At 45.9% G+C, this 21416-nt stretch overlaps 1 protein-coding gene across 1 annotated transcript in view; it reads left to right on the forward strand.

Moving 5' to 3' along the window:
* Positions 1–21416, forward strand: part of HUNK (hormonally up-regulated Neu-associated kinase) — a 73688-nt gene that overhangs the window by 46342 nt on the left and 5930 nt on the right. Inside the window, exons 3-9 of the mRNA XM_066599069.1 lie at positions 2589–2881; positions 8541–8596; positions 9693–9828; positions 13436–13563; positions 15432–15561; positions 18910–19078; positions 19238–19321. Of these exons, the coding sequence (XP_066455166.1) occupies positions 2589–2881; positions 8541–8596; positions 9693–9828; positions 13436–13563; positions 15432–15561; positions 18910–19078; positions 19238–19321 (996 nt within the window). The remainder of the gene's footprint in view (positions 1–2588; positions 2882–8540; positions 8597–9692; positions 9829–13435; positions 13564–15431; positions 15562–18909; positions 19079–19237; positions 19322–21416) is intronic.

Consider the following 21416-nt stretch of genomic DNA (forward strand, 5'->3'; position numbering starts at 1 on the left):
TAGTAGCATCAGTTGTCACATTACTGGAACCATTTCCTAAGTAACGGCCTGGGAACCCCCCAACGAAGCCCAGATCCCGATTGATGGGGCTAAAGGGGTTGTACCAAGATTACAATTTATCTCTAATCTACAGGATAAGGGATGGCTTCCTGATGGGTGGGGGTCTCACGCTCAATCCCATGGTGATCTTGAGAACGGGGGTTACATGTCCCCTGTCGTCCTCACTGTGGGGTTACTGCACCCCCCCCCCCGCAGTGAGGAGGAGGATGAATGGAGCGTTGGTCACATAAGTGCTCCGAAATTACATTTGCTTTCAATGGGGCTGCTGAGATTCCCGAGCGGCAAGAGCCCCATTGAAGTGACTGGAGTGCCAACCACGCATGCTTGGCCAGCGCTTCATTCATTCTGACGTCACTGTAGGGGGAAGAAGTGATCCCTACAGTGACAGGCAGAGAAGGACACGGGATCCCCATTCTTCAGATTGGTTGGGCTCTCAGAGTCGAGACTCCCATCGATCAGCAAGTTAAGGGATAACTTGAAATCTTGGTGTAACCCCTTTAAAGGGGAAAAACCCGGGTACCTTGGGTTTCACCTCTGGATTTGGCCAAAACCCCACTAGTGTGTGAAAAAGTGGGTCTACATCCACTGGTCCTGACACCAGTCACTGTTGATACCCCTTAGACTATAAGTGTCCAAAACAGGCATGAAAACCAGTCGTGTAGTTTTAGGCTTCATGTGCATAGCAAAGCTGTGTGCATGGAGCTTGTATAGTGCCATAAGTAGCCATGTTACAGAGCCATGGGCACTCTATGTATGTGCAGCACCATGTTCTCCCCAAGGAACAAGGAATCGGGGCTGAACCATGCTGGAGAACCCGGTCTAAGCGTCCAATTGTCCTTCCTACAGTGCCAGATTTCTTTTTCCCCTGCTCCAATAGATCAATGCTTTCTTCAATGGAACGAAGTGGAGCACTACCAATCTACTTTAGATGTGGCATGCCACGCCAACAGGTCTGATGTTGGCACTTACGGTAGCAGAGTCCCTGGTCATTGCTTTGCTATAACCTGATCAAGTCTATCCAATTATATTGCAAATATACAAAAAGCATATTTGCAAAATTAGTTATCTAGTGCAATAATAATCCAAGACCCACCAAGAAACGCTACGATTTCTTCTTTCCTTCTCCCCTCCCCCGCTCTCTCTTCGTCTTGCCATTACCCCATTTTCCTTGACTGATGATAGATAGGCTGTAAAATATTTTTACTCGCAGGCTTCCCGCTCGCATCCCTGAGCATTTCAGTTCTTTTAAGTGTTCCAGTAAAGAATCAAAAGAAGTAAGTTGCCTTGTAATTGCTTCTTAAGAAAGACGTTGGTAAGAAACTTGTGTAAGATCTCGGGGGACTCATACCTGCAGATGAAACACGAGCTCAGAAGAAACCATTAAAGGAACAACTGGATATTTTTGTAGTTCTGTAATGAATCGATGTTGTGTAGTCCTAAGAGGACAGATATACGATCATGTAATGGTATGCGATCCAGGCACTTTGGAAAACCCCTCTTCTTCTCGGGAGCCCCTGAATTCGACTGTTATTGCCCCATGTCTGTTTCTTCTACAGCAACGCTACATCTCAACAATCAATGAAGTCAGTAGATCATCTGTTGCTCTGGAGGTGGCATAATGTTTCTGCAGCTCCAACCTTCTAACAGGTGCTGTTTCTTCATGTGGAAAGCACAAAGTAGACTTAGAGGCCACACAATGCTCCTCCAGAGTAAGCATCATGAGCCTTATCCATGTGTAAGGAAGATAGCAGCCACCAGCTTGTCGGGAAGGCATCGGGCAGATATAGGCTTATGTACTACGCTTGGTTCAGGGACTGTTTTTTTTTTTATATTATCAGCTTGGTTCTGGTATTGTATGCATGTACTGAGGTTGGTTCTGGTACAGTACTTATGCAATGAGGTATTCTGGTGTGGGTGAGTACTCTGCTATCTTGCTGCTTTCTGCATTAGCAGAATACAGGCAGACTGCCTATCAATGCAATGAATATTTGTTTTATTATAATAGGGTGTGGTCGCGCAAAAAACAATCTGCAGCGTGCCATCGAACCAAAGGTCAGCACTGGTTGCAAGGCCTATTAGAAGTTTGGACATTGACTTATAGGGATGCTACCTTCCAATGGGTGGAGCTGATGAGACACTGGACCAGCTTACATTTTGGATACCAAATTTCCCAGAGGAGCATTGCATGTCTTATAAGTTTTTTACACCTACTTGGTGCTCTCCACAAGGAGAATAACGTACCCCCTCCATCTGCTTTTAACGGACATATAAAGTCTTTGCAGCAATTCTCCATTCTAGCTTAGAAACCATTGTCCTATAAAACGCACCAATATGTCCACCAATGGTCCCCGGACACCAAGAATGTTTAAAAGGAAAACTGTAAACCTCAACATTGTTTTGGTTCTTCTACTAAACTTCACTCAAGTAGACAATCGTAAATCTGTAGTCTTGGCCTTGAGGAACTCGATAAACTGATACATTTGTTTTTTAATTGCCCCCATTAATAAACCAATGTCTTTATTGTGCAGGTGGCCGTGAAAGTCATCGATAAGAAGAAGGCCAAGAAAGACACTTATGTCACCAAGAACTTGCGCCGGGAGGGTCAGATCCAACAGATGATTCGACACCCCAACATTACGCAGCTGCTCGATATCTTGGAGACGGAGAACAGTTATTACTTGGTGATGGAGCTGTGCTGCGGAGGAAACCTCATGCATAAGATTTATGAGAAAAAAAGGCTTGAAGAGCACGAAGCAAGAAAATACATTCGGCAGCTGATCCAAGCCGTTGAACATCTGCACCGAGCCGGAGTCGTCCACAGGTGACTATAATTACTGTTCAGCTTCACGTTGTATTTCTAGCAATAAGGTAATTCAGCGAAGTTGGAGACTTAGTACAGCTGGCAATGCTGATCATATGTTCATCCGCTCCAGCAATTCGATTTGAGTTTTAGCTTGACCGTTGTAGGCTGTTGGTTCAAAATGGCTTCCTCATCTATAAGGTTAACTTCACTGGGGCGTTTTTTTCTATAGCAGTTGGGGGACTTGATCAGTAAAAGTGAGTCCCATTTTAGATCGATGATTTGATCATGATTTCCATCAGATCACAAAAAGGGCTGTTAAATCTTTGCCTAATTACAGTGCAGTTTAGTAGTGAGATGTCTCACTAACAATGGAAGCGCAAATGGACAAGTCCGCGGCGCACTCATTTTATCATGGGTTTACAAGGGCAGACGTATAGCCAATTGGCAAGCATTTCTGTGCTTGCTGAAAATTGGTGATCGGCTCGCTTGTCGATCGGTGATCGACAGCTAAAATGCGCCTGTGAGACGTTCCCCAGTAGGGGGTTTGCCAAGTACCCTCAGGGAACTGCTACATGCTCAACGTCTTTTAATACACAAACTCTGTAAGACAGGACAACTGTCAGCCGCGGTCACAGCACAGGGAGGGAGCACCGTCTTTACTCTCGGTCGCAGTTTCCTTTGGAGGAACACTTCGCACTGGACTTCTGCGATGTCGCAGTCGTCCAACTCTACTGCATGGGACAACTAGCTTAACAACCTTTTCCAAGTGGCATCCCACGGGAGAGCGCTTCTCTTCTGCCGGATGACCGTAACTCAACACGACATCACCACTGAGGAGCGAGATTCTTGTGCTCGGCTTTTTGACATCTTGCAGCGTTTAGCTTCTCGCAAGAGAGGGCCGCCGTGTCATCATCATCCATCCATAGACCACTTAAACCAACACAATGTATAAAACCATTAAAACAAGTAAAACTGTTAATAAAGATTGGAGGCTCAAAGAACCCTCTTCTACATCCTGTCTGTATCTCGTTCTACTCTACCCCTGAACCCTTAACATGGGGCCCCGCCACCTTCCAGTTCCGCCGTACCAGACTTGACAGTATTAGAAAAATAAATTTAAAGGCACATATCCCCAAACTTTTACACAATTAACTTATAGTCCTTACAGTTGTCTCCAAAGTCACCACCAAAGGAGGTCTTCTTCTGTTGGAGCATTACCCGGGTTCCCTGAAAATAAGACCCATTTCAAAAATAAGCCCTATCCTTATTTTTCAGGATTTTTGGGGAGGCTTGAAATATAACTTCTACCCCAAAAATAAGCCCCAGCGGAGTTACCAAAAAAAGCAATATATTACCTAGCTGTTCCCACAGCTTTAGCAGGCTTCTTGCAGTCCTCGGCCACCCACAGAAGATTGGTTCCAAGTTACGGGATTCATAAATCCCACCTCCAGAAAGCAGTGGCTCTGATTGGTTCTCGAGCACTGTTCAGCCAATCAATGCAGCACTCCATAAATCAATGCGATGGCTGTGATTGGCTGAGCAGCGCTTGAGAACCAATCAGAGCCTTCACTTTCAAGAGGCAGGATTTATGAATCCCATAACCAGGAAGCGATCTTCTGTGAGTGGCAGAGGGCTACAGCAAGCCTGTTGGAGCTCTGGAGAGCAGCAGAAGGGATGCGGACCGAGCCTGCTAGGTAAGTATAATAAGACCTCCCCCGAAAATAAAACCCAGTGCCTCTTTTGGGGCAAAAATTAATATAAGACAGGATCTTATTTTCGGGGAAACATGGTATTATTTCAGTATCTGGAACAACTGGGAGAATCCTCTGGTGACTAGTGGGACAGTCCGACCCCGAGCTGATAAAGTGCAGGAGAGGAGAGCTAAGGGCTTAAAACCAAGCAGTCAGTCCAGCCTCACTGACGGATCTTCTATTGTAACTTAGGCTGCAATGTCTATAGATAATGTATACATATATATATTAATTAGTGATATGTAAAAGCTGCAGAAGGCAAACGCTGCAACAATTTTAATTAAACCCCATTACAGCGATGATTGTCCTGCTGATTTGTGTCCTTTTTTATTAAATCGTAGCCATTGCTTTCCAATTAAATTCATTATGCGGCGGAGCGTCTGTTATTAAGGTCATGAGTCGTTAGGGCCTGAAGGTCAGGAGATTTGCATGGCAATTACCGGTGGATTGACATATGTTTACTCTGCACCGAAGCTCTGATCTACTTATAGATGAACACAAAGGCAGATAATTGCTCCAAATTTAGAAGCCATTTGATATTTTTCTCGCTTACGCCAGCATTTACCAAGACAAAAGCGGAGCGCAAGCAGAAAACAGGCCATTTATTTACGACAGCGGCATTAAAAATGGCACAGTACAATTTTAGTTGTCGAAAACATTTGCAGCTCCCATGTGCCGCCTTCTATGAATGAATGAATGAGTCACCCATATTGTTAGCCGAAAGATCACAACTTTGTGTGAAGTTTCCATTATTCTTATATTTCTGCCGGGAGAAAAAAAATGTACGAACGACAGGAGATCCAAATACAATGGGAGAGCAGTCAGGGCAAGACATGGATGTACCTGCCGCCTTTGTGTAGAGGATGAAGTTTAAAATAGGATCCTACAGAAGGGGCTTTGTGAAATAATAATCCTGGGGGACAGGAAATGCTCCGCTCCTTCAGAATTCTCAAGATGCCGTAGAAAGGAAAGTTCAGGGACCTCAATTTACTGAGCGACGATGAAGAATTCTATTGTATTCCATAGCTTTGCTCTCTAAAATAAGAATTGACGGTTATTTCAAGTCTCGAGTCTTGTGTTAGAAAGTCAGTTCAGGTGATACTTAAAGGGAAGCGCCAGGTAAAGTTGATGTACTGTGTTATGCCTAAAAATGATACTCAGGGGGCGGAGCATGACACAAAGACAAAGAACAGCAACAAGAGAATGTATCATGCTTCGCCCCTCAGTAGGCGGGGCCATGCATTAGGTTTGCTTGAAGTGTTCCTATCTGGATTACAATGATTAGAGACTATTCATGCCTACTAACAAAGTAAGAAAGAAGTAGATGGATGTATGGCAGCAGAGAAGTGGAGTGTAACAGTATCGACTTTCCTAGAAACTGATACAAATAAAATGTCTATAAATACATTTTTTTGTCACTTTTTGACACTTATTACGTGTTTTTCTATTCTGCTCCATTTTAAAAGTCGTCTAACATTAAAAAAAATGTTAAACATCTGGCCATGCGATAAAATAACAAAACAAACAATACTTGCCTCTTCCATCCCCGGCAAACAGCACAGTGGCTCTGGCAACAATCCCGGTCTGCGGTGATAGAGGATGTCAGGTGGTTGCCAATCAGAGGCTGCAATGTCACCGTCCATTCTCTTGCCATCAGTGCTCAGGCGCTATGATGCCAGGAGTTTAGAACGGTGACGCTGCATCCTCTGATTGGCTGTAGTGGTCATGTGGTATCCGTTCAACAACAAAGACCGGGAGTTTCCCTCTGCTCTCTCCTCTCCTGCACTTCGTATTATCTGCTATTTTATGACCACAACAAAGAGAAAATGTGTTGCGATTATAAATTTAGCTCATAAGCAGGTGCAGGATCCATAATTCACAATAGGTAATGTCACAGCTCACCTCTTCTGCCTCCCTGCACTGATTACAGAACATGCCCCCAACAATGACCCATAGAAGTCAATGAGTCAAAGATGAGGAAAATGGAAAATGTTTCCCTGGTTTGGTTTTAATTCGCATAGTATATGCAGGTAATGCATTCCCTTTAAACTAAGTTCTGGTGCTCATGCGGTAGGTTGGTTTATACTTACCTCCTGTTGCCTGCGCTGTCATCCCTGAAGTTCAGTGCAGCGGACTCGACGCTCCCGGCAGCGCGCAGAAAAAAAACCCCTTTAATAAAAGATTGAAATTCCTGCACGAAAAATGTATGCATCAAATGTAGAAATACATAAAACATAAAGCCGGGAGGAAAAATACAAGATGTTGATTGTACATAAATAGAAGATCCTTTTATAAAGATTTTCAGCAAGGAGCCACAGAGGCGTGTAAGGCTCGTAGACGCGATGATCTGCAGCCCACAGGCAGCATCACCTATAATGGGAACTGACAAATGCTTTCTATTCTGTACAATTACTGCCTGATTGCTGAAGCTGCTCCTCTGCAGCAGTGGATCAGCGCTGTTCACTTATCGCCCTGCGAGAGGCATTACACAGGGTGGGTAGCAACATGAGACTTTGTTCTAGAGCACAAATGTGTTCGTACCACCGCAAACTTACAGAAACTAGGAAAAACAACTCCAAACTGCACCCCTCTCTAGGGTACTGCACAATATCAGAGCCCCACTTCCCCCCTTTCTTCCAATGCTTGTCCACAGGGCCGGCCTTCGATTAGATGGCACACTGTGTGCAATTTGCTTTGGCGCTGCCTCCACCCCTCATCATGGGAATAAACGCTATATATATAGTGTGTGTGTATATATATATATATATATATATATATATATATATATATATATATATATATATATATATATATATGTGTACTGATAGGCAGTCTGCCTGTTTTCTGCTTGTGCAAAAAGCATCAACGTAGCATCATATCCACACCAGAGCAGCTCAGTGAATAAATATTATGCCAGAACGAACCTCAATACATAAATACAACATATAACCAAACTTATAAATACTGTACCAGAACCAAGCTCATAACATAAATACAGCCACAGAACCAAGCTATGTACATAAATACAGCAGCAAAACTAAGCAATTATGTTGCGGAGGCACTGATGGGCTGCAACGGCGCCTTGTAACATCAAAGGGGAAGAGACAAGATTCATGTAGCTCCACAATATGTTGCTGCACGGAGGAAGATGATCATCTGTACAGCCAGACTTAAGGTGGGCGATCGCCCCCAGTCTGTATCAATTCGGGGCCCCACTTAGAAGCTGGTGGCCAGCGTCCTGTCTGATGTAGCTAAGGCCGGTCATGCATCTTCCCCCACCTCGAGATATTATAACCCTGCTCTATCAGATGCCAATACATATGCTGATGTAGCCAAACTAAGCTGGAGCCCTCTCCACGGGTCCTCAAAGTAAGTCTGCAGCAACACAGACCGCCATAACAATCATCCATAAATTAGCAGTTTGCAGACCGATTAGCAATGCAATGACAGCGAAGTGATTCCTCCAAATGATTCCAATAATACGACTATTAGAGAGCTACTAATTATGGCGTTGTCTGCTGTAGTAAATCCATTTTTAATGTAGCCCATTAGCACATTCTGTGTTAATAGAGAGAAACCTTCAATTTGGACCTCCATCAATTATCCATGTATGTTTATCCCTGGAAGACTAAACATGTTCACGCATTACATGAACAATCCATTGATTTCAAAAGGCACTGTGTAATACTTCATGTCTCCTGTGGAGGAGCTGTAGGGAGATTGAACACTTGCTGCGCTGATATCCCTTTAATATATCACCGAGCCAGCACTTTATCTTCAGAACTGAACGCCCTGATAATGACTAGCAATCTCTCCCCGGGCCCAGAGAAGCCTCGATAATAATGACTTGTAATTTGACATTAACCCCTGCATGATCGCTGCTTCCCACGAATCTGCACAGTCATTAATTGTTGTCTTTCCCGCAGAGACTTGAAGATTGAAAATCTGCTACTAGATGAGAACAACAACATCAAGCTGATCGGTATGTAAATTCTTTAATGAGCTCCCATTAACATTGTCTCCTCCGTTCGCATCTGATCTGTCCAAGCAGAGATCGCATGTTGTCTCAATGGAGTCTCTGTGCTTCTATTGTATTCCTCTTCCTCCTGCCAAACCTCACTGCTGACTGTGCAGTTAGTTGTCTGTGAAGTTCTGCGCCCCGTCATTAATTTGTTCAGTGTGGGCCGTGAGTGACACATTAGCACTGGGGAGTTTTTTCTTTCCCGAAATTGTGGAATTTGACTTAATTTGAAGAGTTCAATTCATTCATTATGCAGCGAAATTCCTTTTAATCCCGAAAATCTGATTATTCCGAACTGTTTCTATCATAGAATACTTACTAGTGAGTTTTATATACTTGAACATGTGGTAATCCGGCACTAATTAGGTGCCTTGTTAAAGGGGATGTCCAGTTGTAAACTATTGATGACCTATCCACAGGATACACCATCAATAGTAGACTAGCGGGAGTCTGCTGCCCAGGACCAATGAGCTATTCTCTAGGCCAGTGCACTCATGCACAGAGGTGATGTCTGCAAAAGCAGACTGCTCCATCCACACTGTAGTGGCCAGGGTTGGTATGACAGGCAAAGTTCCTATTGACGTGAAAGTAATACCAGCTCTGGCCACTGCAGTGGGAACATTGCTGTCTGCTTCCTGCAGAAGTCTGCTCAGTATATAAGTGTACCAGCCCAGTGAACTATTGATCAGCAAGGATCCCGAGTGAAGGACCCCGGCCGATCTACTATTGATGGCCCGTCCTAAGGATAGGCCAGCAATGATTTACATCAGGACAACACCTTTAAAACAGTTTTACTATATATTCAGGACTGGACATCTTACTGCAACAATACAGTCAATGAGGCCAAAAATATGCTACTGGGGCCCACATTTTGAGTATTTTTTGATGGATGACCAAGACTTCCCCTCCCGTCATGCCTTTCAGATGGAGCAGATATATTGTGTTGCTTTCTCCGTATACACTTCTGCTCAATACTTTGCCGTAGCTGGAAGAAGAACCTGTATGAAAGCTGCTTGGTTTATTTGGTGGTTAATTATACTTTTATGTATATTTTTAGATTTCGGATTGAGTAACTGTGCCGGAATCCTGGGTTATACGGACCCCTTCAGCACACAGTGTGGAAGTCCTGCCTATGCTGCTCCAGAACTGCTGGCAAGGAAGAAATATGGGCCCAAGGTGGACGTCTGGTCTATGTAGGTATCTTTTGAATGGTTTTTATAACTATTATTTCATAGAGCAGTACGCCCCCTTCCTAAATATAAGGCCTCCCTTCTCCATATAGGGAGCCCAGTACTATGACTAAAGCATTATAGTTGGGGGCCCCGTTACAGATTTTGCATTGGGGCCCGGGAGCTTCAAGTTATACGCCTCTGCATTACAACCCTGATCATGGTCCGTGAGTAGGCCATTAAAGGTGTTGTACCAAATTTAACTTTTGTCACATGACCCCGAGAACAGGGCACCCGCGTCTTCCTCTTCTTGTCACTCGCTGTACCCACTCCCTGTGATGTGGGGTTTGAATGAAGTAGCCGTTGCACATCCTCAATGCCGCTCCATTCATATCATTGGGGTTGACGGTAATAGCCGAGTTTGCCTATCTCTGGCAGTCCTATTAAAGATAAATAGAGCAGCACTGTGCATGCTCAACACCGCTCCATTTGGGTTACTCTTTGCTGCGGGAGGTGCAGTGAACCCGCAGTGAGAAGGACTATTCTATGGATAGGCGATAAAAATGTATTTTGGTACAACCCCTTTAAATGTAGCCTATTGCCTTACTTCTGCTACCTAAACCTAGAGCGACAGTCGTCCTGTGTAAAAGAACCCTTTAGTCGCTGTGCATACATCCAAACCCTCAATGCAATGCATGTGCTAAAAACTTGCCATGCAGGATGTTTCCAGCGGCCGGAGCTGGAGGTGCCAATCACCACTCCATGCTTACAAGATGAAGGACCAGAGAGGGAGCTGAACCATCCATTGGACCATTGATGGTCCACCTGGCTTTGGCATACCTCACGGGTCAAGGCTCGTATCTCAGACAATAAAGCTACCAATTTACACAGCAGCAGGTCCCACATCCCACTTATACTAGATGTGATTTAGATGGCAAAGACGTGGCAGACTGTAATACCTTCTAGCCACGGACAATACTATGAAATACAATGATCATTTCTGACTCATTTCTTAGATGCTAGTCATGATCGTAGGCCAAATGCTTAGTGTTGGCCAATGCACAAATAACATTTTTACAATTTTGACACAATTGGAAAAATTCTCCACAAAACCTATTTTCTATGTATCTTTCCTGTTGGATTAATGTAGCAACAAGTCTTTGAGTCCATGCCTACCTTACATGGTACTTGGCTGCCTCTGGTACAAGATAAGGAAACCTGCTGTACAACATCCCCATCTCTGACTCCTCTCTTCACTCTTGTAGTGGAATGTAGATAAGGGAAGCTGTTGACCTTATTGTTCACATAGATGTCCTTCACCAAAAGTTAGCTTTCCATTACTACATACAAAGCTCAATGGCAATAAGTAGTAACAGGCTGTCCACCTCCACAAATAACGGCAAGCAGGGACATGTTTAGTGGTTTTTGTTAGAGAGCTAGCTGTGTGCTCAAATAGGAGAATAGTGGTTGAGTAGTGATCTTGAGTACTCACTCTAATGGGGGAGGTTTTCCCAATATGGCATAATGGGGTAACGCCTCCTCCCCTGGAATCTCAGAATAGCCTGTCAAATCACCAGGAGCTTATCCTGAGTCCAGATAGACACTATCACCCAGCACCTGTACCCACCAAATGGGAGAGCGGCCATGATTGCTGATGCCACACCATTAAGACAGTTCAGTAGATCATTACTGGTAAGGAGGTCCCCAATACGTCCGTGTGTGTGGATTGTCCTTGAAGTTGGTTCAACCACCCAACTTCTCTAGGATAAGAGGCCAAAAGAAAAGCTTTATTTTGGGAGGTTGAAAAAAATGTATGATTATTATGGGAAAATGTCCAAGATGTGCCAGGAGTGATTATGGAAGTTCTTGATAACTCTCTTGGGATATAAATAGGGATGAGCGAGCGTACTGGGAAAAGCACTACTCGCTCGAGTAATTTGCTTTATCCGAGTATCGCTGTGCTCGTCCCTGAAGATTCGGGTGCCGGCATGGAGCGGGGAGCTGCAGGGGAGAGCGGGGAGGAACGGAGGGGAGATCTTTCTCTCCCTCTCTCCCGCCCGCTCTCCCCTGCTCCCCGCTGCGACTCACCTGTCAGCCGCAGCGGCACCCAAATCTTCAGGGACGAGCACAGCGATACTCGGATAAAGCAAATTACTCGAGCGAGTAGTGCTTTTTCGAGTACGCTCGATCATCTCTAGATATAAAGTATAGTAGGAAATGTTTTCTCAAAATGGGCTGATTTCTTATCTATTACATGAAACCTTTTCCTAACATTTTATGTTTACAGCTCCAATGCAGACCTATGTGTCTCCATGGTGACAGACTACAAACAACCCTGTGTAACCAATTCTTGCAGTCCTACTTCCTTTTCTCTCACCTATTTGATGAATCTTATCTTGAAGTGGGTAAAAGCTTAAAGGGATCAGACTGCATCGCGTTTGTATTCTGTTGCCATGAAGACACATCGGTCTGTGTAGGAGCTGTGAACACAAGTCATTGTCTTTATCTTTTGACTGTTTTAGTTTCTCTATGTCCATAAAGCATCTAAAATAGAAATACTCCTGAGAGGCCTTTTTCTTGGACTTTTACAATTGATGAACGATCTACAGGATTGGTCATCAATAGATGATTGGCGGGGGTCTGTCGCTTCCTGCCAATCCACTGAGTCCTAGCACTGCTGTCAGTGTGAACAGCGCTGGAAGCTGATAATTCTGCCTGATAACTTTTTGCAGCAGCCCAGGTTGGTATTGCAGACACTGAATTCAGTGGCAGCTGCGCCTGTAGTACCAAACCGGGGCACTGCAATGTTGACAGCACTATCTGCTCCCAGCTCTATCCGAACTGACAGCAGTGCCAGGAATCAGCTGAACATTGGGGATCTCCAGTGGTGAACCCCTGCTTATCACCTATTGATGACCTAGCCTGAAGACAGGCCATCAATAATAATAAGTCCTGGAAAATCCTTTCAAAGCTTTAAAAGGGACCCTCTGATATTGGGAAAAAATTTGCCCGAGAACCGGAGGAGAGTTTTAAAACTTAATGCCATCCTCTTCCCGGTTCAGCTGGCGATCCACCTAGTGCCCCTCTAAGATGGTCAGGGTGATTCTTAGACTGCCCGATGAACACTGGTAATACATATGTAGTCTAAGACCTTTTACACGGCTCTGATTGGCCAGCGCTGCTTAAGTGAGCAGTGCTGGCCAATTAGGAAGCAGTACTGTCTGACTACTGATGCATGCTGTATATCAAGAGCGTGGTGGTCATGTTGGAACACCACAATGGACTTCCAAGAACAGGCAGATCAGCAGTAGAACTGGGAAAAGGATAGCAGCGGGTAATGCAACACTCCCCCTCTCCGATCCCTGGAGAAATGGTGGTGGAACATGGGAAAGGATGGCACTAAGTAATATAACTTCTCCCCCCTCCAGTCTCTGGATACATTTGTGTCCCAGGACTGCATGTGTCATCTGAAAATGCCACCAGACCAAAGTACTAACAACAAGGTGGCATGAATCCCAAGCCAGTTCCACCATGGCGTCAAGGGACCAAGTCCTCGGTGGGCTATTAATGACAAGCGGTGTATCTAGCCATCCTCCGTCTTAAACTGACGCTCACTATTTTTCTTTTTAAGTGGCATTAATATGTATGCCATGCTGACTGGCACGCTGCCCTTCACCGTGGAGCCCTTTAGCCTGCGAGCTTTGTATCAGAAGATGGTGGACAAAGCCATGAATCCGCTGCCCTCCCACCTCTCTCCTGGTAAGTCATTCCGCATCTCGTGGGCCATTCATCCGCCGGCGCCGGGCAGCGCTCACATGTTGCTCCACACTTTCTATAATGGCTTTAATACTTCAAGAAAGGAAAATTAGCCGTTCTGCAATCTCAGTGTTTTGTGTGAAAACGCCCGCGTTGCCCATTCTGTAGAGCCGCTGGCTGGTGAGCCGAGACTTTTAGCATTTTCAGATGAATGCCCTCCCTGCACGTCTAGAAAATCTTCCAGTACTTCTATTCGGTTTTCTGCTGTAGATTTGGTTTTGTAATTTGTGGCAAATAATTATAGAAAATGTTAAAATGACTAAAAATATTAATTAATGTACTTTGGGAATATTTTGGGATTAGCTTTCGTAGAACAAGGAGATCAGAGGGGGACAATCCAAAAACAGTTTAGATTTCATGTGACCTTGTTTGTTAAAGAGGGCTGTGTCATCGTAGACCACACCGCTGCCACTACAGGCGGAATGTGGTATTACATGTGGCCATTTAAGTGAAGTCACTGCCGTCCTGAATAAGATGCCCATCGACAATGTTTATGTCCTAATGGGGTACAGAGAAGACTTGTTGAGCTGAGATTGCTTTTGTTAAAGAACTCCACAGCCAGTCTCTCTGCTAAAACAGCTGATAACTGTGAACAGTAGATTGCATTCAACAGCAAAAAGTAGGAGTTATAGAATTGATTGTAGATAAAAAAAGCTTTTATGCTGCAGATTTTGTGAACAGTTTTTGCACATTATGAGTGATGATGGAAACTTTCTTATGTGGTTGGAGTGATATACTCTGTATGGCTGCTTTATTAGAGCCCCCCACACTTTCATGGTGCTCCCCTGTATGGTAATTCCCCCCGTGACCCCGGAGTGCGGCGAAAAATCACGTGACAAGTTTTCCGTGGATCAATTTCAGTGTGAATCCACATTAGATGAGAAAATCTAAAGCGATCGGAGCGACTTCCAACGAGGCCGGTCATCAGTGCTGGACTAGCTGGGGTCTCACTGCCAACCGTGGGGGGGGGGGGGGGGTTTACGGTGCGGAGAGAATACTGAGAGTTGTGTGATTTGAGGAAAACATCCAGCATAACGAGGTTCCTGTGGATGGAAACAACTTATTACAGAAAGGGGTCAGAGGAGGATGTCAGGAATCATCCTGACCAACAGGTACTGCACAGTCAAGAGCAAGAAAATAAAACACAGCTGTTCCAACTTGCGTGTCTGAATACCCAACTCGCCGTTCCTTAACACAGATGGGCTATAACAACAGACAACCAGTTCCAGCGCCATTGTGTCCAAGAGAAACAAAGACGAGACTCCAGCGGGCAAAAGAGCGCAAAACTTGTATTACTGAGCAGCGGAAAAACATCTCCTGGTCAGATGGATCCAGATTTCTGTGTCTTCGTACTGATGGGAGGTCAGAATTTGGCACAAGCAGCATGAATCGCTGACCCATTCCTGTCAGCCGGTCAGAACATATCAGCACCGCCATCTAATCTGCAGCAACTACAAGAAGCTTCCTGTCCGCAGGGGCCGATATTCCTGCAGAACCATTTCATCACTGAGTGGGATCTACGCCGCGATAAACTGCTGCGGTTCTGAAGACCAAAACAGATCTAATGCGGGGGTCTAATAAAGCGGCCGTTCAGATATACCTGACATCAAATCAACCATCTTTTTCTTAATTCTGACCACATATAGAACCTCCCAGTTTGGGTGACGGCTGTACTCGCTGTATTCGCTGTATTCGCTGTACTCGCTGTACTCGCTGTATTCACTGTATTCGCTGTACTCGCTGTACTCGCTGTACTCGCTGTATTCGCTGTATTCTAGAAGCTTCTGTAACACGATTGTTTTGTATTTCAGCTGCTATTAATTTCCTTCGGTCTCTGCTGGAACCGGATCCACTGAAAAGACCCAACATCCAGCAAGCACTGGCAAATCGATGGTTAAACGACAGCTCTCATGGGAAAGGAATTCACACCTATCCGAACAGGTAGATCACCAAACTGTCCGTCTGACTGTATAGAACATGTGATGTATAACAAGTGTCCAACCTTCTTGGCTTCTCTGGTCCACATTGGGAGAGGAGTTGTCTTGGGCCGCCCATTAGATACAGTAACGGAAGCAAAAGGTCCCAAATAACCACAGATAAGCAGAAGTCCTCACATAGTTATCCCAATCCACTGTCCTCTATCGTCCTTCGGTCCTCCACCAACCCCACCGCCAGGCCATACGGACTGCAGACTGCCTCTGCATGCAAGCCTGGGCACAGGAACCTATCCAGGCTCACATGCAGCTCACGGCCACGGTCCCAGGGAAGGGCCACGCCGCGTCGGCCTCACCTCCTTACTGCATAGGGGGGTCAGGACTGGAAGGATAAATGCCACCGCAGCCGGAGTGATTCAGACAGTCACAGAGCTGCAGGTGCTGCCCGCTGCCGCCTCGTCTGTATGAGGCTGTCTGCGACCGTAAGCCTGCCGCTGCCAGGTACCGCCTACGGCCTCCTCTCAGCTTCCCCTTTGTGCTGGGCCACATTCATAGCCATCGTGTGCCGCAGGTTGGACCCCCTGATGTATAATCTGCATCCACAAACTACCTTTAACCCCTTAATGCTCTAGGACGTATACTTACATCATAGAGGTTCGGAGCGAGATCAGGAGCCGATCCTGCTGCACACAATGCGGGTGCTGGCTGTCTTTGACAGCTGACACCCGCCTGCAACAGCCGTAATCAATGTGACTTCTGATCACGTCTTAACCCTTTAAATGCACCAATCTATGACGTCTCTTCCGATAACGTTTACGCCTCAGTGTTGCGGCCACGTCTTCGTTTCGTGGAGTCTTCCAGATGCGACCGCGGTTTTCTCGTAGTTCCGACCTAAAATTCTCCTCCTTTTCCAGGTTTCATTGTATCAAACAATTTGGAAATAAAACGAACGTTTCTAAACGGCTGCGCTGTAATGTAGAGCGAGGCGCGTCCGCGGACCCCGGCGCTCCATTGTTCTGCATCTCGCTGGTCAATGAGGCGGATCGGGAAAAGACTAATTAAGCTCCAGAAGCGATCATTAGAAATTCCACTTCTAAACACGTGAAAGGTTCTGCTGCACGGAAAGCGCTGCTCGTCTAATGAAGTAGCAGCGGATACAGATGTAGCAGAGGTCGGAGTTAACCCCTTGTGCTTCATGAGGAGCGGCGATGCAGGAGGGGCTCCTGTAAACCTGCAGATAACACATCGCCATATCCATAGCAGTTGGGCCAAATTCAAAAATGTTCCATATCTGCACTGTGGCGCCCCGTGTGGCGTATTTATACCGGTGATTTCCCGGATTTATACCGGATGGATGCAATTTCGGATTGCAGTTCGACTGTTTTTATCAGTCCGTGGACAATTCGTTTTTCACATGCGCAAAAAAAAAAAAGAGTAAGGTCCAACTGGATTTCCCTTTAACTTAATGGGACACTTTTGAATGTGGACTTTGCTGCAAAACGGGTGCGGATCCCACGTCCGATCCGCAGCGAGTACTGCCATGTGAACGTGACCGTACCGCTACATTGTAGCCACTAGTGATGACTTCTCTGAATGTGATTCTGGCAGCTCCTGCGAGACAATAGATAAACCTCCAACAGGATCCCTTGAAGGCCTCCTGTGGTCACCGAGGGGGTAATTGTATTTACATGCAGACAAAGCTGTAATAATCAGCAGTCGCCTACAAGGATCCCTTCAAGTGCAGCTTGTGTACTCGGTGGCATGAAAGCTCCTTCTGGGGCGAGCGCGGCGCTATGCCTTTAATGGCTGTGTAAATGGGATCAGCGGGCGGCCTTAATGCTGCGAGGACTTTTTTCCCCTCCAGAACAAGCAATGTTTTATGATATTGAGGTTTATTTAACACCCAAGACCCTTCGATGCCATTTATATGCCAATTATATCCCCGCTACATCCAGGCATAGATTTCCCAAGCTGCAACAGGAATGTAGTATTCTAGGCCAGCCGTCCGCACGAAGGACCCTTCATACAACCTGTGGGCACGCTCTTCATTCTGGCAGATGGAGGGGAAGATTCGCCTTGACATCCATGTGCCATAATAGGGCAATATTTCTTTGACTGGTGACCCATTTAAAGTGTAAACTAGTTATTGGGAATTTAGCGATTTTAGATGGATGTGATCTGTAACATATATACAGTGCCTGGCATTAGTCAGATGGCACTTTAGCAGATTTTTTTGCCCCTCCACATCTTAAGAAAAAACAAATACATATAGCACTGTTAGTACTGCCTGTACTCTGCAAGTGCAGCAAACCCAGAACAGCTCAGTAAATAAATACCATACCAGAACCAAGCAGAAGTCCGTAAATAAATACCATACCAGAACCAAGCTCTGCACATTAATACACTGATCGAGTGGCGCCTCCTCTTTTAGAAAATTGTGCGCATGCTTGGATATTTAGAAGAAAGTGTTGCTTTCTTTTGAAAAAAATATCATCTGGCCAGGCGGACGCAAAAGGGACGATCGCTGCAACCAACATCTGCCGGGTGCCCCACTTACAAGCTGGTGGCCGGCACCCTGTGCCGTAGCTCAGGCTGGCCATGCATAGACAACCCAGTAGGGAGAAGTGTTGAGTATCACACATGCTGGTCAGGAACACATCTGCTTCTTAAGGAGATTAGTCTAATTGGAACACTCCGAGGCCGTGAACAAGAATGTATCATTACTTTGCCTGTCTTAAACCCCATTTACACGCAACAATTATCGCTCAAAAGTTGTTCAATCGATGGCATATGAGTGATAATTGTTGTGTGTTAATGCTACCATCGCTCACTCTTCGACTGATTTTAAGGTGAGCCTAAAATCCATCCTTCAGCCTGAGAGTAGATAAAACAGACTGCACACTGTGTTCCGCACGGGAGCTGCTGATTACATTGTATTCAGCTGACAGCCCATGGAGAACAAAGGAGCTGATTGTAGAGCTCAGACCACCTGCTGTGCTCTGCAAGCAGCTCCTGGAGGCTCATTTACACGCAAATGAAGCTAATAAAGTGCTAATGGGCATTAGTGTCCATTAGCACTTTATGCAAAATGATCGCTGGAACTGTCAATCTTTCAATGTTTTGAAAGATTGTCTTTGTGTGTAAATGAGCCTCTAGGTGTCTAAAGTAAAGCTTGTTTTCAGCATATCTCATCAAACCATAATACAAACCACAGGACCCGTGTCTAGCATGAACATGACCCTAACTTGGCAAATCCCATTGAAAACTTTGAAGTCTGCGAACAAAAACGAGTCAAGTCTACGGCATATTCATCCTTGGAACAGCCACTAACGTCCAGTGTCTTTCTTCCCTCCAGGATCCATCTTGAAGACTTGAGTCAGAGCGTGATCCGCCACATGTCGGAGAAGCTCGGTTATAAGCACAGTGATGTCATCAACGTCATTCTCTCCAACCGCGCGTGTCATACCCTCGCGGTCTACTTCCTGCTAAACCGAAAACTGGAGCGTTACTTGATCACTTTGAGGGTAGGTCTAACTTGCCGTCTGGCTTTATGCTTTAAGGAGGGGGGGAAAGGGTCTTTGGAGGAGATGGGGGGATTACGGGAAGGATGATTTACAAGCCCCGATGCTGCTGTTCTGTTATCTGCAGCGCTCTGTAATTAACATCTGTTCTTTCTCATGCAGAAACCCGACATTAATGACAACGTTTGCCACAAGAACCAGATGCACGCGTTCGAAAAGTACAAGTCGAACAAGAACTCCTACGAGGTGCGTCCCGCAAGCCGCATGCGCTTTTTTTTTTTTTCCTAGAATGCAAAGCAAATGATGAGAAGCACGCCATGGGAGGGGGGGGGGGGCGAGAGGTATGGGGGGGCAGATAGATGACGCAGAAGCATTAAGCTGGGTTCACACGTGGTTACATTGGCGTGGAATTTCCATGCAGACTTTCTGCACAGAAATTCCACCTGCATCTTTAATCCCGGGATTAGCCGCAAAGTTGACGATTTGCAAAAATCTTGTCCCCACGCTCGGCCAAGCCGCGCTGAAATTGACATGCTGTGCGAAATTCAAAGACGCGGCATGTCAATTCTTTCCCTATTTCCGCAGCGGCCGCTCTATGGGGAGAGATGGCCGCAGCGGAATGCAGGCGGTGAAGCGGGGAACGGCCGTGGGTTTTGAAGCTGCGTCTCTCCCGTGGAGATCTCACGGTATTTCCGTGCGGTCATTCCGCTAGATTTCCGCAGAATTTCAGTCCCATATGTACCCAGCCTTAATGTACAAGGTATTGGTAAAACTGCCTCCCGTTACTGTGCAGCGCTGCGGAATGTGCTGGCGCTATATACATGGAGGATGTTAGAAAGCATCGCACTTGGGAAAACAATAGGAAAGCCGCTAAGATGTGAGGCAGTCGCAGCGACCACGGTGTTTGGGAACAGGTAAAGGAAGCGCCTTTTGTAGATGCCTAGTATTGCAGCCCCCATTATGTAGACGTTGAACCCCCAAGCAGACGCGGTTCACGCTCAGGATGCTGTACAATAGTGAGGCGATGACATGCGGCCGAGGCCTGCCGGATGGAGCGTCTCCGCAGCGGTCAGGGCAGTCGCTTCCTGCTCAACGAAAAGGGAAAAGACCATCGGAAACTCCTCCTAGGATTCTGCTTTCTAAAGGAATGAAAGTGGAGGATGTGCCGGGCGAGTGATACAAGGGAACGGCGCATCCGCCCTCCTCAGCCAGCAGTGCGAGGATTAACCCATTGCAGCACATGGGAAAAGAACAAAGACTGTCAGACTGACATGCAGTTCGAAACAAAAAAGTATATTGGAAAGTTGCAGAACTTTTATCAATTTGTCTCCATTTTCAAAATCTCTGCAAGCTGTCAGTGAATGTGGTTTACATTCCGAGACAGAGAACTCTGTGATCATGTCAGATGCACAGCTTACAAAAGTAGGATCTGATACACTGTAACGAAACCTGCAACTGTGAGCAGCATAAGATCCGATTTCTGTTCAAGACCAGTAAGCAGAAATTGTGAAAATTGTGAAGAACTGTTCATGTACACCGAACAGTCCCTTTATTAGCCCCCGGCCCCCTCATGATTGGCGCTCCCCTGTATGGTAATTCTCCCTGTGACCCCGAAGTGCAGCATAAAATCACGTGACAAGTTTTCCGCGGATCAGTTTCAGTGTGAATCCACATTAGATGGGGAAATCCAGCGATCGGAGCGACTTCCAACGAGGCCGGTCATCGGTGCTAGACTAGCCAGGGCCAGGATGTCACTGCCAACCACAAGGGGGTTCTTCATGTAACGGTGTGGAGAGTATACAGAGAATGGCGCGATCAAGGAAAACATCCAGCGAAAGGAGATCCTGGGGAAGGAAACAACTCATCACTGAAAGGGGTCGGAGGAGGATGTCAGGAATCGTTCTGACCAACAGGCTGCACAGTCAGCTGAATACAACGCTTGTGCTCCAACTAATATGTCCGAACGCACAACTCGCCGTTTCTTAGCTCGGATGGTATAACAGCAGACGACCAGTTCCAGCGCCATTGTGTCTAAGAGAAACAAAGTTGAGATGCCAGTGGGCAAAAGGGCGTAAAAATTGGATCCCTGAGCAGCGGGAAGTACAGAGTCCTGGCAGCTCTACACTATGGAGCCATGGCCACGACTTGTGCTGCCATATTGTGCTGTATTGCAATATAGTAATACTTCCAGTCAGGGGCATACCTAAAGGCTCAGGGGCCCACGTGCAAAGGTTTATCTTCTTTTAACCCCTTAATGCAGAGGCATAACTTGAAGCTTCTGGGCCCCAATGCAAAACCTGTAACAGGGCCCCCAACTCTAATGCTTTATTCATAGTACTGG

Source organism: Eleutherodactylus coqui, chromosome 4, assembly GCF_035609145.1.
Source record: "Eleutherodactylus coqui strain aEleCoq1 chromosome 4, aEleCoq1.hap1, whole genome shotgun sequence".
NCBI classification, from domain to species: Eukaryota; Metazoa; Chordata; class Amphibia; order Anura; family Eleutherodactylidae; genus Eleutherodactylus; species Eleutherodactylus coqui.